Source organism: Salvelinus alpinus, chromosome 34, assembly GCF_045679555.1.
Source record: "Salvelinus alpinus chromosome 34, SLU_Salpinus.1, whole genome shotgun sequence".
Classification (NCBI taxonomy): Eukaryota; Metazoa; Chordata; class Actinopteri; order Salmoniformes; family Salmonidae; genus Salvelinus; species Salvelinus alpinus.
Window position 1 is genome coordinate 4,249,663 of NC_092119.1, and position 15,509 is coordinate 4,265,171.

The 15,509-nt window shown below is 43.1% G+C and overlaps 1 protein-coding gene across 1 annotated transcript; it reads right to left on the bottom strand.

Annotated features, from left to right (window-relative positions):
* Positions 1 to 1,374: 1,374 nt before the first annotated feature.
* On the bottom strand, positions 1,375 to 15,408 carry LOC139563625 (adenylate cyclase type 8). Its single transcript, XM_071382461.1, has 12 exons — positions 15,014 to 15,408; positions 11,309 to 11,409; positions 10,502 to 10,703; positions 10,022 to 10,117; positions 9,762 to 9,928; positions 9,583 to 9,664; positions 9,101 to 9,259; positions 8,877 to 9,023; positions 8,341 to 8,433; positions 7,763 to 7,877; positions 7,452 to 7,576; positions 1,375 to 7,106 (listed from the first exon to the last, which is right to left on the bottom strand). The coding sequence occupies exons 1-12, from the start codon at positions 15,083 to 15,085 to the stop codon at positions 6,828 to 6,830; spliced, it is 1,638 nt and encodes a 545-aa protein (XP_071238562.1). The 5' UTR covers positions 15,086 to 15,408; the 3' UTR covers positions 1,375 to 6,827.
* Between the last annotated feature and the right edge of the window lie 101 nt (positions 15,409 to 15,509).

The following is a 15,509-nucleotide window of genomic DNA, read 5'->3' on the forward strand; positions in this document are numbered from 1 at the left end:
GCATGGTCCCTCTATATCTCTGTCTGTCTGTGTACGTGCACGGTCCCTCTATGTCTCTGTCTGTCTGTACACGGTCCCTCTATGTCTCTGTCTGTCTGTGCACGGTCCCTCTATATCTCTGTCTGTCTGTGCACGGTCCCTCTATGTCTCTGTCTGTCTGTGCACGGTCCCTCTATGTCTCTGTATGTGCATGTGCATGGTCCCTCTATATCTCTGTCTGTCTGTGCACGGTTCCTCTACATCTCTGTCTGTCTGTGCACGGTTCCTCTACATCTCTGTCTGTCTGTGCATGGTCCCTCTATATCTCTGTCTATATGTGACTAGAAGCCACTGCTTGTGGTGATATAAGCATCATAAAATGAGAAATCTATGCTTCTGCTGGACATAGGTTGGCATTTACTGGGATGAATCTTGCCCTGGAGGCAGCTCTGCAGAGTGCCTTATGTGAGTGACTTAGTTTCAACCGAACCTTAACCCTAACAATACTGCGAACTCATATTTTTATGAATGTTTATGATATAGCCAATTTTGACTTTGTAGCTGGCTCATCTATCGGAAACCGCTAAATTCTGCCTCCAAGGCAAGATTCATGACAATAAATGTAATTGGTATTTGCAGCACGGCATGCCCAATTTACGCATGCTGCCTTTCCTTCCGAATGTAGGAAATGCAACAACAACAAAAAAAAAAAAGTTAATGATCCTCTGTCCTCATGCTTTAGTAGCCTATTTTGAATGATGTTATATACTTCTGTATAGACAGGAGTGGGCTAATTTGGATTTATCATTTTGTCAGTTAAATTGACTTTAGGGACAGCTTAGTCGTATGGCTAACACTGAAAAGAGCTAGGCTTGGTGAGAGATGCCAATGGTAAAATTAAGATGAAGTTAAAACATGGCGTATTCTTATAAATAGATGAGTGAATGAATGAGTAAGTGAATGAATGAGTGAATGAATGAGTAAGTGAATGAATGAGTGAATGAATGAGTGAGTGAGTGAATAAGTTAATGAGTGAATGAGTGAGTGAGTTAATGAATGAGTGAGTCAATGAGTTAATGAATGAGTGAGTCAATGAGTTAATGAATGAATGAGTGAGTGAATGAGTTAATGAGTGAATGAATGAGTGTGAGTGAATGAGTTAATGAGTGAATGAATGAGTGAATGAATGAGTGAGTTAATGAGTGAATGAATGAGTGAATGAATGAGTGAGTGAATGAGTGAATGAACGAGTGAGTGAATGAATGAGTGAATGAATGAGTGAATGAATGCGTGAATGAATGAATGAGTGAGTTAATGAGTGAATGAATGAGTCATATGCCAAAAGAGAGAGTGAGAGTCAGCGACGCCAACATCATTAGTCAGGACAGAGTGTGATAGTTTTAACATTGTATTTAATAGAGTTGTAGTTGTATCAAGAGTTACTGTTCATATGTACAAAACAATACAGGTAAATCAGTATACAGATCTTAATTTGACCAGTTTCTCACAGCAGGGAAATAATCCCGCAGCAATAGGAAATGTGCATTATTATGCAGGAGTTGATACATTTTTTTGTTAGGGCAAATCAAGTCAGATTTTTTAAAGTGGATAATACAAACTTAATAATCATTTTTAAACCTTAAATACACAACAACAACAAAAAAAGAGCATTACTGCTGTGTAGGACATTTCCTGCAACAACAGGGTCATCAAATTAAGATTACATTTACTTAAGATCCTTCTCAGGCAATGCAATTCCACTTGTTACTCAAAAGACAGAGGTCTAGGATCAGGGACCGTATCCACAAAGCATCTCCGAGTAAGAGTGCTGATCTAGGATCAGTTTAGCCTTTTAAATTTTAACAAAAAGGATTATAGACAGATCCTAGATCATAATGAATGAGGGTATATGGACAGATCCTAGATCAGAATGAATGAGGGTATATGGACAGATCCTAGATCAGAATGAATGAGGGTATATGGACAGATCCTAGATCATAATGAATGAGGGGTATATGGACAGATTCTAGATCATAATGAATGAGGGGTATATGGACAGATTCTAGATCAGAATGAATGAGGGGTATATGGACAGATCCTAGATCAGAATGAATGAGGGTATATGGACGGATCCTAGATCAGAATGAATGAGGGTATATGGACAGATTCTAGATCAGAATGAATGAGGGGTATATGGACAGATCCTAGATCAGAATGAATGAGGGTATATGGACAGATCCTAGATCATAATGAATGAGGGTATATGGACAGATCCTAGATCATAATGAATGAGGGTATATGGACAGATCCTAGATCAGAATGAATGAGGGTATATGGACAGATCCTAGATCAGAATGAATGAGGGTATATGGACAGATCCTAGATCAGAATGAATGAGGGGTATATGGACAGATCCTAGATCAGAATGAATGAGGGTGTATGGACAGATCCTAGATCTTAATGAATGAGGGTATATGGACAGATCCTAGATCAGAATGAATGAGGGTATATGGACAGATCCTAGATCATAATGAATGAGGGTATATGGACAGATTCTAGATCATAATGAATGAGGGTATATGGACAGATCCTAGATCATAATGAGGGTATATGGACAGATCCTAGATCAGAATGAATGAGGGTATATGGACAGATCCTAGATCATAATGAGGGTATATGGACAGATCCTAGATCATAATGAATGAGGGTTTATGGACAGATCCTAGATCATAATGAATGAGGGTATATGGACAGATCCTAGATCAGAATGAATGAGGGTATATGGACAGATCCTAGATCATAATGAATGAGGGTATATGGACAGATCCTAGATCATAATGAATGAGGGTATATGGACAGATCCTAGATCATAATGAATGAGGGTATATGGACAGATCCTAGATCATAATGAATGAGGGTATATGGACAGATCCTAGATCAGAATGAATGAGGGTATATGGACAGATGCTAGATCAGAATGAATAAGGGTATATGGACAGATCCTAGATCATAATGAATGAGGGTGTATGGACAGATCCTAGATCATAATGAATGAGGGTGTATGGACAGATCCTAGATCAGAATGAATGAGTGTATATGGACAGATCCTAGATCAGAATGAATGAGGGTATATGGACAGATCCTAGATCAGAATGAATGAGTGTATATGGACAGATCCTAGATCAGAATGAATGAGGTTATATGGACAGATCCTTGATCATAATGAATGAGGGTATATGGACAGATCCTAGATCAGAACTTCTACTCCAAGATGCTTTGTGAATATAGGCACAGTTGACTTTCCCCAGGTCCTAATTCACTCATAAACACAGATTTAGGGTCAGTTGACCTTCCCCAGGTCCTAATTCACTCATAAACACAGATTTAGGGTCAGTTGACCTTCCCCAGGTCCTAATTCACTCATAAACACAGATTTAGGGTCAGTTGACCTTCCCCAGGTCCTAATTCACTCATAAACACAGATTTAGGGTCAGTTGACCTTCCCCAGGTCCTAATTCACTCATAAACACAGATTTAGGGTCAGTTGACCTTCCCCAGGTCCTAATTCACTCATAAACACAGATTTAGGGTCAGTTGACCTTCCCCAGGTCCTAATTCACTCATAAACACAGATTTAGGGTCAGTTGACCTTCCCCAGGTCCTATCCTTAACAGACATACACAGTAAAGCTCTGACTGTAACCGTTAAAGGGGGAAAAAAGCAACAAACCCGAAAGCAGAAGTGCTTTAGAATGTTCTGGATAGATATGTCCCATCAGCCCTCTGAGTTATTAAAGTCCATGCAGAGTAAATGCTAGAGATAGTTTATGAGTGTTGAGGTTAATTAAAAGTCTATTCAATCTGTATTGTTGTTGGTGGCAGACGGTGGTATATAACCCACAGTATTGCTGTTGGTGGCAGACGGTGGTATATAACCCACAGTATTGCTGTTGGTGGCAGACGGTGGTATATAACCCACAGTATTGCTGTTGGTGGTAGACGGTGGTATATAACCCACAGTATTGCTGTTGGTGGCAGACGGTGGTATATAACCCACAGTATTGCTGTTGGTGGCAGACGGTGGTATATAACCCACAGTATTGCTGTTGGTGGCAGACGGTGGTATATAACCCACAGTATTGCTGTTGGTGGCAGACGGTGGTATATAACCCACAGTATTGCTGTTGGTGGCAGACGGTGGTATATAACCCACAGTATTGCTGTTGGTGGCCGACGGTGGTATATAACCCGCAGTATTGCTGTTGGTGGCAGACGGTGGTATATAACCCACAGCATTGCTGTTGGTGGCAGACGGTGGTATATAACCCACAGTATTGCTGTTGGTGGTAGACGGTGGTATATAACCCACAGTATTGTTGTTGGTGGCAGACGGTGGTATTTGCTGTTGGTGGCAGACGGTGGTATATAACCCACAGTATTGCTGTTGGTGGCAGACGGTGGTATATAACCCACAGTATTGCTGTTGGTGGCAGACGGTGGTATATAACCCACAGTATTGCTGTTGGTGGCAGACGGTGGTATATAACCCACAGTATTGCTGTTGGTGGCAGACGGTGGTATATAACCCACAGTATTGCTGTTGGTGGCAGACGGTGGTATATAACCCACAGTATTGCTGTTGGTGGCAGACGGTGGTATATAACCCACAGTATTGCTGTTGGTGGCAGACGGTGGTATATAACCCACAGTATTGCTGTTGGTGGCAGACGGTGGTATATAACCCACAGTATTGCTGTTGGTGTAAAAAACATTAAGAACACCTTCCTAATATTGAGTTACCCCGGTTTTCCCTCAGAACAGCCTCAGTTCATCAGGACATGGACTCTACAAGGTGTCGAAAGCGTTCCACAGGGATGCTGGCCCAGTTCCACAGGGATGCTGGCCCATGTTGACTCCAATGCTTCACACAGTTGTGTCAAGTTGGCTGGATGTCCTTTGGGTGGGTGGACCATTCTTGATACACACTGGAAACCGTTGAGCGTGAAAAAACCCAGCATCGTTGCAGTTCTTGACACAAACCGGTGCGCCTGTCACCTACTACCATACCCCGTTCAAAGGCACTTAAATATTTTGTCTTGCCCATTCACCTTCTGAATGGCACACATACACAATCCATGTCTCAATTGTCTCAAGGCTTAAAATCCATCTGCAACCTGTCTGTGGATTTAACAGGTGACTTCAATAAAGAGTCATAGCTTTCACCTGGTCAGTATATGTCATGGAAAGAGCAGGTGTTCTTAATGTTTTGTAAACTCAATATATAATCCACTGTATTTCTGTTGGGTGTCAGACAGCAGTATATAATCCACTGTATTTCTGTTGGTGGCAGACAGCAGTATATAATCCACTGTATTTCTGTTGGGTGGAAGACAGCAGTATATAAACCACTGTATTTCTGTTGGGTGGCAGACAGCAGTATATAATCCACTGTATTTCTGTTGGGTGGCAGACAGCAGTATATAATCCACTGTATTTCTGTGGGTGGCAGACAGCAGTATATAAACCACTGTATTTCTGTTGGGTGGCAGACAGCAGTATATAATCCACTGTATTTCTGTTGGGTGGCAGACAGCAGTATATAATCCACTGTATTTCTGTTGGGTGGCAGACAGCAGTATATAATCCACTGTATTTATGTTGGGTGGCAGACAGCGGTATATAATCCACTGTATTTATGTTGGGTGGCAGACAGCGGTATATAATCCACTGTATTTCTGTTGGGTGGCAGACAGCAGTATATAAACCACTGTATTTCTGTTGGGTGGCAGACAGCAGTATATAAACCACTGTATTTCTGTTGGGTGGCAGACAGCAGTATATAATCCACTGTATTTCTGTTGGTGGTAGACAGCAGTATATAAACCACTGTATTTCTGTTGGGTGGCAGACAGCAGTATATAATCCACTGTATTTCTGTTGGGTGGCAGACAGCAGTATATAATCCACTGTATTTCTGTTGGGTGGCAGACAGCAGTATATAAACCACTGTATTTCTGTTGAGTGGCAGACAGCAGTATATAAACCACTGTATTTATGTTGGGTGGCAGACAGCGGTATATAATCCACTGTATTTATGTTGGGTGGCAGACAGCGGTATATAATCCACTGTATTTCTGTTGGGTGGCAGACAGCAGTATATAAACCACTGTATTTCTGTTGGGTGGCAGACAGCAGTATATAATCCACTGTATTTCTGTTGGTGGCAGACAGCAGTATATAAACCACTGTATTTCTGTTGGGTGGCAGACAGCAGTATATAATCCACTGTATTTCTGTTGGGTGGCAGACAGCAGTATATAATCCACTGTATTTCTGTTGGGTGGCAGACAGCAGTATATAATCCACTGTATTTCTGTTGGGTGGCAGACAGCAGTATATAATCCACTGTATTTCTGTTGGGTGGCAGACAGCAGTATATAATCCACTGTATTTCTGTTGGGTGGCAGACAGCAGTATATAATCCACTGTATTTCTGTTGGGTGGCAGACAGCAGTATATAATCCACTGTATTTCTGTTGGGTGGCAGACCAATCCACCGAGGGTACTTGAGAAGACCCATGACGTACTGTAGGGGTACTTTGGGCAGAGCAGTTGGCCGGTACTGTAACCGAAAAAGGTTGGGAACCACTGCTATAGAGTACTCTGCTCTGTCCTGCAGTCCAGAAGAGGATCTTCCGTTCCCCTCCTCTAGTGTCTCTCTTTTAGCCTGTACCCCCCGTTCTCCATTTTAGGTAATTTTAGGTAATCCACCATAGAAAGCAGTTTTAATCCAACAAACGAGGAGAGGATATGCTGAATTCTCTCCCGATAGGATATACAGCCCCAGGTCTATGAGACCTCCAGCAGGTGGAACCCTCCGTTAGCCTCTCGTTGTGTCTCTCTCTTCCTGGTCTGGACCAGGGTAAAGACCAGAGCAGACAGAGTGTTCCTCCCCAGACCCCCGCGGTTCACACTGCGCTCCACGTAGCTGGTACACGACTCGCGGCTCCTCACGAAGTACGTCTTGACGTTCCCCTGCCGCTCGCTCACACCTTTCACGTAGATCTCCCCCCTCAGCTCGCGAACGAAGCCGCGCTCCGCCAGGACATGACTGGTACTCTCTGGGACCTGGGATACACACACACACACACACACAAGCACACACACACGCACACGCACGCACGCACACACACATGCACACACACACACGTGCAAACACACACACACACACACACACACGCACACATGCACACACACACACACGCACGCACACACACACACACACACATGTGCAAACACACACACACGCACGCACGCACACATACACACACACACGCACGCACATGCACGCACACACACATACACACACACGCACAGATGCAAACACACACACACAAACACAGCGCAGCACATTAACCCACATATTAACACGCCAAAGCCAAGCCTCTGCTACCCGCCCACCCACAGTCCTACCTGTATGCGTCCACTGACCCCGGTGCTGTCCATGCGGCTGGCCAGGTTCACGGTCATTCCCCAGATGTCATACTGAGGTTTAGTGGCTCCTATCACCCCGGCAACCACTGGACCATGGGCTATGCCTACACAAACAGGTCAGAGGTCAAAGTGTATTAGCGGGTTAGGGTCAGATTTTCACTTTATCACATATAGGGAGTCCCGAGGGGCTGCATTTTGGGAAACCATGCTCCACTGTCTCAGTAAACCAAACAGTTGTGATTTGATCATGTTTTGTCTAGATATTCATGTGTGTGTGTGTGTGTTCTCACCAACACGGAGCTGAAAGCTGTTTCCAGAGTGTGTGTTGATTCGTTTGAGCGTCGCCTGCATTTCCAGGGCAAACAGCACCAGCTCACTGAGGTGACGCCACTCATCACCACACTCCTACAACACACACAGATCATTTTACTATTCCTACTAAATTCAACTCAAATGTAAAGTCAAAGTCATACTTTGAACAGAATGAAGCCAGTTGAAATAGAAGACACTAAACAGGGTCGAATTGAAGGCAGTCAATTCAGGAAGTAAACTGAAATTCCAATTCAATAATTGAAAAAAGGGCATTTATGTTCAATTTCTTTTCGATAAACTGAAAACCTAAACTCTATTTCTGTATTTTAAATTCAAATCACTTTGAGCCCAGCCCAAATGAGCCCAACCCAAATGAGCCCAGCCCAAAGTAGCCCAGCCCAAATGAGCCCAACCCAAATGAGCCCAGCCCAAATGAGCCCAGCCCAAATGAGCCCAGCCCAAATGTTCCCAACCCAAATGAGCCCAACCCAAATGTTCCCAACCCAAAGTAGCCCAACCCAAAGTAGCCCAACCCTGAGACACTAAGAGGGCTGACCTGTTGATCAGGGGAGAGGCCAGAAGCAGCCATGTAACAGCTGCCAATGGTTTTGATTTTCTCAATGTCCTGGAAATATGTCTCATCTAATAACTACATACAGAGAGAGACAGAGAGAGACAGAGAGAGAGAGAGAGAGAGAGAGAGCAAGACAGAAAGAGAGAAAGACAGAGAGTGAAAGAGAGAGAGAGAGAGAGAGACAGAGAGACAGAGAGAGAGAGAGAGACAGAGAGAGAGAGAGAGAGAGAGACAGAGTGAAAGAGAGAGAGAGACAGAGAGAGAGAAAGAGAGAGAGAGACAGAGACAGAGACAGAGACAGAGACAGAGACAGAGACAGAGACAGAGACAGAGACAGAGACAGAGACAGAGACAGAGACAGAGAGAGAGAGAGAGAGAGAGAGAGAGAGAGAGAGAGAGAGAGAGAGAGAGAGAGAGAGAGAGAGTGAAAGAGAGAAAGAGGTGGATATTATAAAACAAAATAATTGTACGCTGGTAACATATCACAGGGAAACGGCGTGTGTAGATTTGTTTCTAACCTCGTCGAAGTCAGCTATGATCTCATTGAGAAGCCGAAGACACTCCAGATCCTGATGGATCAACTCTTTCTGTTCATAGTAGTCTGTAAACCCGGGGATGGATGCAAACAACACCCCCACACGCTCATAGGACTGGGAGTACAAATCCTACACACACACACACGTTAACATCAAGATGGCCTGCTCTAGAACTGAAAACAGAGACCCAAACAAAACACACACACCTCATTGTGGCGGTCTCTCTCTAGGAAGTGCTGTGCGACGTGTGAAGGCAGAATGTTGAAGAGTAAACACTCATTATGTTCCCTCAGCTCCTTCATGTCCTCCACTTCCTGTCTGGCCTGCAGACGCCACAGGAAGTCCAGCCGCGCCGTCGCCTCCAACTGGACAGGAGGGGAACAACAACCATCACATGCAGTAGGGTAGGTGAAGGGAGGGGTATGGAAGAGAGAGGAAGTGTAGGGAGGAGAGAAGAGGAGTGTAGAGGAAAGAAGAGGAGTAGGAAGAGAGAAGAGGAGTAGGGAGGAGAGAGGAGGAGTAGTAGGGAGGAGGGATGAAGAGTAGGGAGGAGAGAGTAGGTGTAGGGAGGAGAAGAGAGGAGGAGGAGAGAGGAGGGACGAGTAGGGAGGAGAGAAGAGGCGTAGGGAGGAGAGAGGGAAGATAGAGGAGGAGTAGAGGACAGAGGAGGAGAGAGCCCATGTCCTACCTGTCTACTGTTGTAAATTACAGCCACCACAAACATGGCCATGAGCAGGACACACACATCCTTCCTCCTCAGGTACTGCTGCCTACAAGGGACAGACACAACCAGACAGTCACCACACACACACACACTACACACTACACACAACCAGGCGGTCACCAGTGTGTGTGTTTATTCAGTACCTGGTGTTTTCAGAGGTCTGGCGTATAAACAGTGTGTGGAAACTGACTTCTATGAGGTACGTGTAGACAGTTATGGCCAGAAGTAACACAGCTAGCTTCAGCAGACAGTGCAGCCTGAAGAACACAGCACACGACACCATGGCCACCACCCCACTGAAAACCAGGAACTACAGAAGACAGAGACAGTCACAAAATGGATCAAAACCTTCTTGACCAATCTAAATGTGTAGTGTGTGTGTGTGTGTGTGTGTCTGTGTTACCTCAGGGTGTGTACAGATGTTGACAGGCCAGGACCAGGTGTGCTGCTGGGAGCTGCTTCTGTTGTTAGGGTCCATCTCAGACTCTACACACCACAGCTAGAACACACACACGCACACACACACACACACACACACACACACACACACACACACACACACACACACACACACACACACACACACACACACACACACAACCAATCAAACTGCAGCTACTTCAAAACAAGTTTATAGTGCAGCAGAGAGGAAAACCTTCATGAAAGAACAGATCGGATAATGGTTTGAGGGTACATAACATATTGGTCATTGTGTGTTATCGTTGAGGGTACATAACATATTGGTCATTGTGTGTTATTGTTGAGGGTACATAACATATTGGTCATTGTGTGTTATCGTTGAGGGTACATAACATATTGGTCATTGTGCATTATCGTTGAGGGTACATAACATATTGGTCATTGAGTATAACAATAGACTCACTATATCAGATGAGGCCACTCCAAAGTTGATGATAATGGCGGTGAGCGTGAGCAGTGTTCTGACAGTCTTGTTCTCGTTGATCCAGCAGCACAGGAACTGCAGCGCTAAAGGGCTCTGTTTAAACTCTTCAGCTAGGACCACCACCAGCAGCATCACATACACACACACACACACTCCAAACTGAACCAGCATAGGACACAGTCTGAGAGGGGGTGGGTGTGTGTGTGTGTGTGTGTGTGTGTGTGTGTGTGTGTGTGTGTGTGTGTGTGTGTGTGTGTGTGTGTGTGTGTGTGTGTCGGTCGGAGAGATTGAGGATGGAGAGGGGAAGAGAGAAACAGGGAGGAGGAGGAGAGGATCAGACGATGAAGAGAGAGAAACAGGAAGAAGGAGGAGGAGGAGGAGACGATCAGACGATGAAGAGAGAGAGAAACAGGGAGGAGAGGATCAGACAATGAAGAGAGAGAAACAGGAAGGAGGAGGAGGAGGAGAGGATCAGACGATGAAGAGAGAGAAACAGGGAGGAGGAGAGGATCAGATGATGAAGAGAGAGAAACAGTGAGGAGGAGAGGATCAGACGATGAAGAGAGAGAAACAGGGAGGAGGAGAGGATCAGATGATGAAGAGAGAGAAACAGGGAGGAGGAGAGGATCAGATGATGAAGAGAGAGAAACAGGGAGGAGGCGGAGGAGAGGATCAGATGAAGAAGAGAGAGAGAAGCATGTGAGCGGTTGAGAAAGATTACTCTAAAGATCTTTAATAAATGAAGTAAAAGATCATATCATACTTCTAATGAAATAAAGAACACACCTTGTGGCGGGGACGAGGGTCTGTGCACCCATGAGGCAGAGGAGCATGATGAAGGAGCAGACCAGGTTTGACTTGAACATCTCATCACGCATCTGGGAAAACTAAGAAGAGAGAAACATTCCTCAATTATACCACCCTGCATAAATTGGTCATCACATTTTATTTATTTATTTTATTTATTTAACCTTTATTTAACCAGGAAGGGCTCATTGAGATTTAAAATCTCTTTTTCAAGAGCGTCCTGGCCAAGATAGGCAGCACCAAGTCATTACAAAAATTACAGACAGACATGAAAAACTACAAGTAATCTAGTAAAAACCATTGAATTCACAAGAGTATAACAATATCAAAAACAGCAAATTAAAAACATTGACAGGTCAGGGAATCAGCCTCAAAATCCTTCATCAGTGATTTAAAAACACCAATCGGGACAAGTTCTTCCAGTTTAAAATTATTTTGTAAGGCGTTCCAAGACGATGGCGCAGAGTACATAAAAGACCTTTTACCAAATTCAGTTGGGACATTTGGAACAGTTAGCAGGATAAAGTCCAGCGAACGAAGAGAGTACCCACCACATTTCTGAACATTAAAAATGCCCAAATAAAAAGGTAGTAAACCCAAAATGGCTTTGTAAATAAAAGTATACCAGTGACTGAGCCTACGAGTGACTAGAGAAGGCCAGCCAACCCTGGTATATAAAGTACAGTGGTGCGTAAGGGTTTTGCAGTTTAAAATAAATCTCAAAGTGCCATGGTAAAGAGTGTCAATTGATCTCAAACACTGAGCGGAAGCATTCATATATAAAATATCCCCATAGTCTAGTAAAGGCATAAATGTAGCTGATACTAGCCTCCTTCTGGCTTCAAAAGAAAAACAGGCCTTATTCCTAAAATAAAATCCCAATTTCAGCTTCAATTTTTTTGTAAGTTGTTGAATATGCAATTTAAAAGAGAGGCCGTCATCAATTAGAATTCCAAGATATTTATATGAGGTTACAACCTCAATCTCCTTGCCCTGACAGGTAGTAATAGGTGATAGGTTCAGAGGTCTATTTCTTGCATTAGAAAACACCATTAGTTTAGTTTTGTCAGTATTGAGGATAAGCTTCAATTGACACAAGGTATGTTGAACAGTATAAAAAGCAGTTTGCAAGTTCTGGAAAGCTTTTGTAAGAGATGAGGCACAACAGTAAATAACAGTATCATCAGCATAAAAATGAAGTTGTGCATTTTGGACATTTTTGTCTAAATCATTTATATAAATAGTGAATAAGAGAGGACCAAGTACAGAGCCTTGGGGCACACCATTCAGGACAGACAATTTGACAGACATGAGCCCATCAAATTGAGTGCACTGAGTTCTATCAGACAGATAGTTAGCAAACCATGCAACTGCATGCTCCGAAAGACCTACACTCAACAATCTCTGCCTTAGTATAGCATGATCAACTGTATCAAAAGCCTTAGAGAGATCAATAAAAAGTGAGACACAGTGCTGTTTTTTGTCAAGGGCTTCAGTGATATCATTTAAAACCTTCATGGCTGCTGTAATTGTGCTATGCTTCTTCCTGAAGCCCGATTGGTACATTGATAAAATAGAGTTAGTAAATAAAAACTCTTTTAGCTGTTCACTTACAAGGGTTTCAAGTATTTTCACCAGGGGTGACAGCTTTGAGATTGGCCTATAATTATTTAAAAGAGTTGGATCTCCCCCTTTTAAAAGTGGTAGGACAAAAGCTGATTTCCAGATCTTTGGAATTTCATTACATTCCAGGGTTAGATTGAACAGATATGTAAGTGGTTCAGCTATGAAATCAGCTGCCAGATTTAAAAAGCAGGGATCCAAAAGATCAGGACCTGCAGGCTTTCTTTGATCTAAGGATTTCAGGGCTTTATGTACCACCTGCACTGAGAATGGCAGAAAGCTAAAAGTTTGACCAGCTCTCACTGGTTCATCCACACAGGGTTGTACAGAGACAGAGGACACTGGTTCATCCACACAGGGTTGTACAGAGACAGAGGACACTGGTTCATCCACACAGGGTTGTACAGAGACAGAGGACACTGAATCAAACAGCCTACCAGATGATACAAAGTGCTCATTGAAACAATTCAGCATTTCAGTTTTGTCATATATAGCAACAGAGTCCTTCAAAACACATGACGGTAATTCATTAACATTACTGTTACCAGACATAGACTTAATAGCATTCCAAAACTTTCTAGGGTCATTCAGGTTATCAGTGGTAGCAGACATAAAATATTCAGACTTGGCCTTCCTGAGAAGAAAAGAACACTTGTTTCTTAACTGCCTAAAAATAAGCCAATCAGCATCAGAACAAGATTTCCTTGCTTTAGCCCAGGCTAGATTACGGTCGTGAATAATACAAGACAGCTCAGAAGAAAACCATGGATTATCCCGCCCTTTAACCCTGAACCTGCGGAATGGTGCATGTTTGTTTACTATTTGGAAAAAACCATCATGAAAGAATATCCAGGCAGTTTCCACATCAGGGATAAGCTCAATCTTGCTCCAGTCAAAATTAAACAAATCATGAAAGAAAGCCTGCTCATTAAAACACTTCAAATTTCTCTTACGAATAAAACGTGGATTTGTCTTTGGAACCTTAGTATTTCTAACAGCAACAACAGCACAATGGTCACTTAAATCATTACAAAAAACACCAACCGCAGAATATTTATGTGGAACATTTGTCAATATCAAATCAATCAGGGTAGATTTCTCTGGGCATTTAAGATTTGGGCGAGTGGGTGAATTAATCAACTGGGTAAGATTCATAGAATTACAAAACATTTTTAAATCATCAGACACCGGCTTTAACCAACACCAGTTGAGATCACCAATCAAGATCATTTCACTGTAAAGAAGTTTAGACATAAGGTGCGTCAAAGAAGAAAATGCATCACCGAGAGCAGAGGGGGGGTCTATAACAGCCAATCACAGTTATAGAGAGCAGAGGGGGGTCTATAACAGCCAATCACAGTTATAGAGAGCAGAGGGGGGTCTATAACAGCCAATCACAGTTATAGAAAGGCCCTTTGAAACCTCAATATTCAAAGCAAGAAATTCCAACTGTTTACAAATAGTTTCAGACTTTGCCACACTTACATGGAATTTAGATTTTACATATATAGCCACACCCCCACCTTTCTTAACCCGATCAGTGCGATAAACATTGTAACCACTTATACAAATATCCTTATCAAAAACAGACTTGCTGAGCCAGGTTTCAGAAAACACAATTACATCAGCATCAGTTGATTTAGCCCAAATCCTAACCCCATCAATTTTTGACAACAGGCTGCGTACATTTAAATGAAAAATACCAAAACCAGATCTTGATTTAAAATCAGAGGGGGTTTGGAGACATTGCATATCAGGGCCAGGGTTAGGTTGCACGTTACCTATCAACAACAGAAGAATAACTAGGCACCTCTGTTTAATAACCTTGCACGGCTTCTCTTTTTTAAGAGACCTACTGCAAGCGAATTCTACAAGTGCGTTTCCAGACAATACAAAACAGTCATTTAAAACCATTAGACTTTGGTAGTGACACAAGTTCGTACTGTTCACATCATGACACAAATGCATCGGCACTTGGACGAGTGGACCGAGTGAAAAAGAGCGAGTTCCTGCATACAAAATGTCTAATGGACGCGAGAGTACATTGTCAGATGTACTCACCCTGCGACAATGTTCGTTTTCTCCAGAGTTCAGTAAAGTCAGTGCACAAAGCAATACCACGTAAATTGTCATTTTCTCTGACAAAAAAAACAAGAGGCCAACGAAGGTAAGTGGAGAGAGGGACAGCGTGTATGTGAATCAATGTGAGTGTTTGCGCGTGTGAGTAGATTGGGTGTTGAGGGAGATCGAGAGAACGGGTTGAGCTGCCACTGACAGCCAGGCAAAGAGCAAAAAGGAGCAGCTTGGACAAGACACTCCGCGGACGAAGGAGGAACTCAGGCCAGCCAGAGATAGGGTTACTTTGGTAAACTTCAAGTAATGAAGTGCCAAGTTGAGGAGGACCCGTGATCTTTACACCAGCAAAAATGAAATAGTTTGCACTACACAACAACGAAGTTACGCTACCATAAATAAATAGATTATTAGTAGGTTAAAATGTACTAGTCACAAACAAACGACTTGACATGCTGCCATCTTGGATTTGATTGGATTTGGA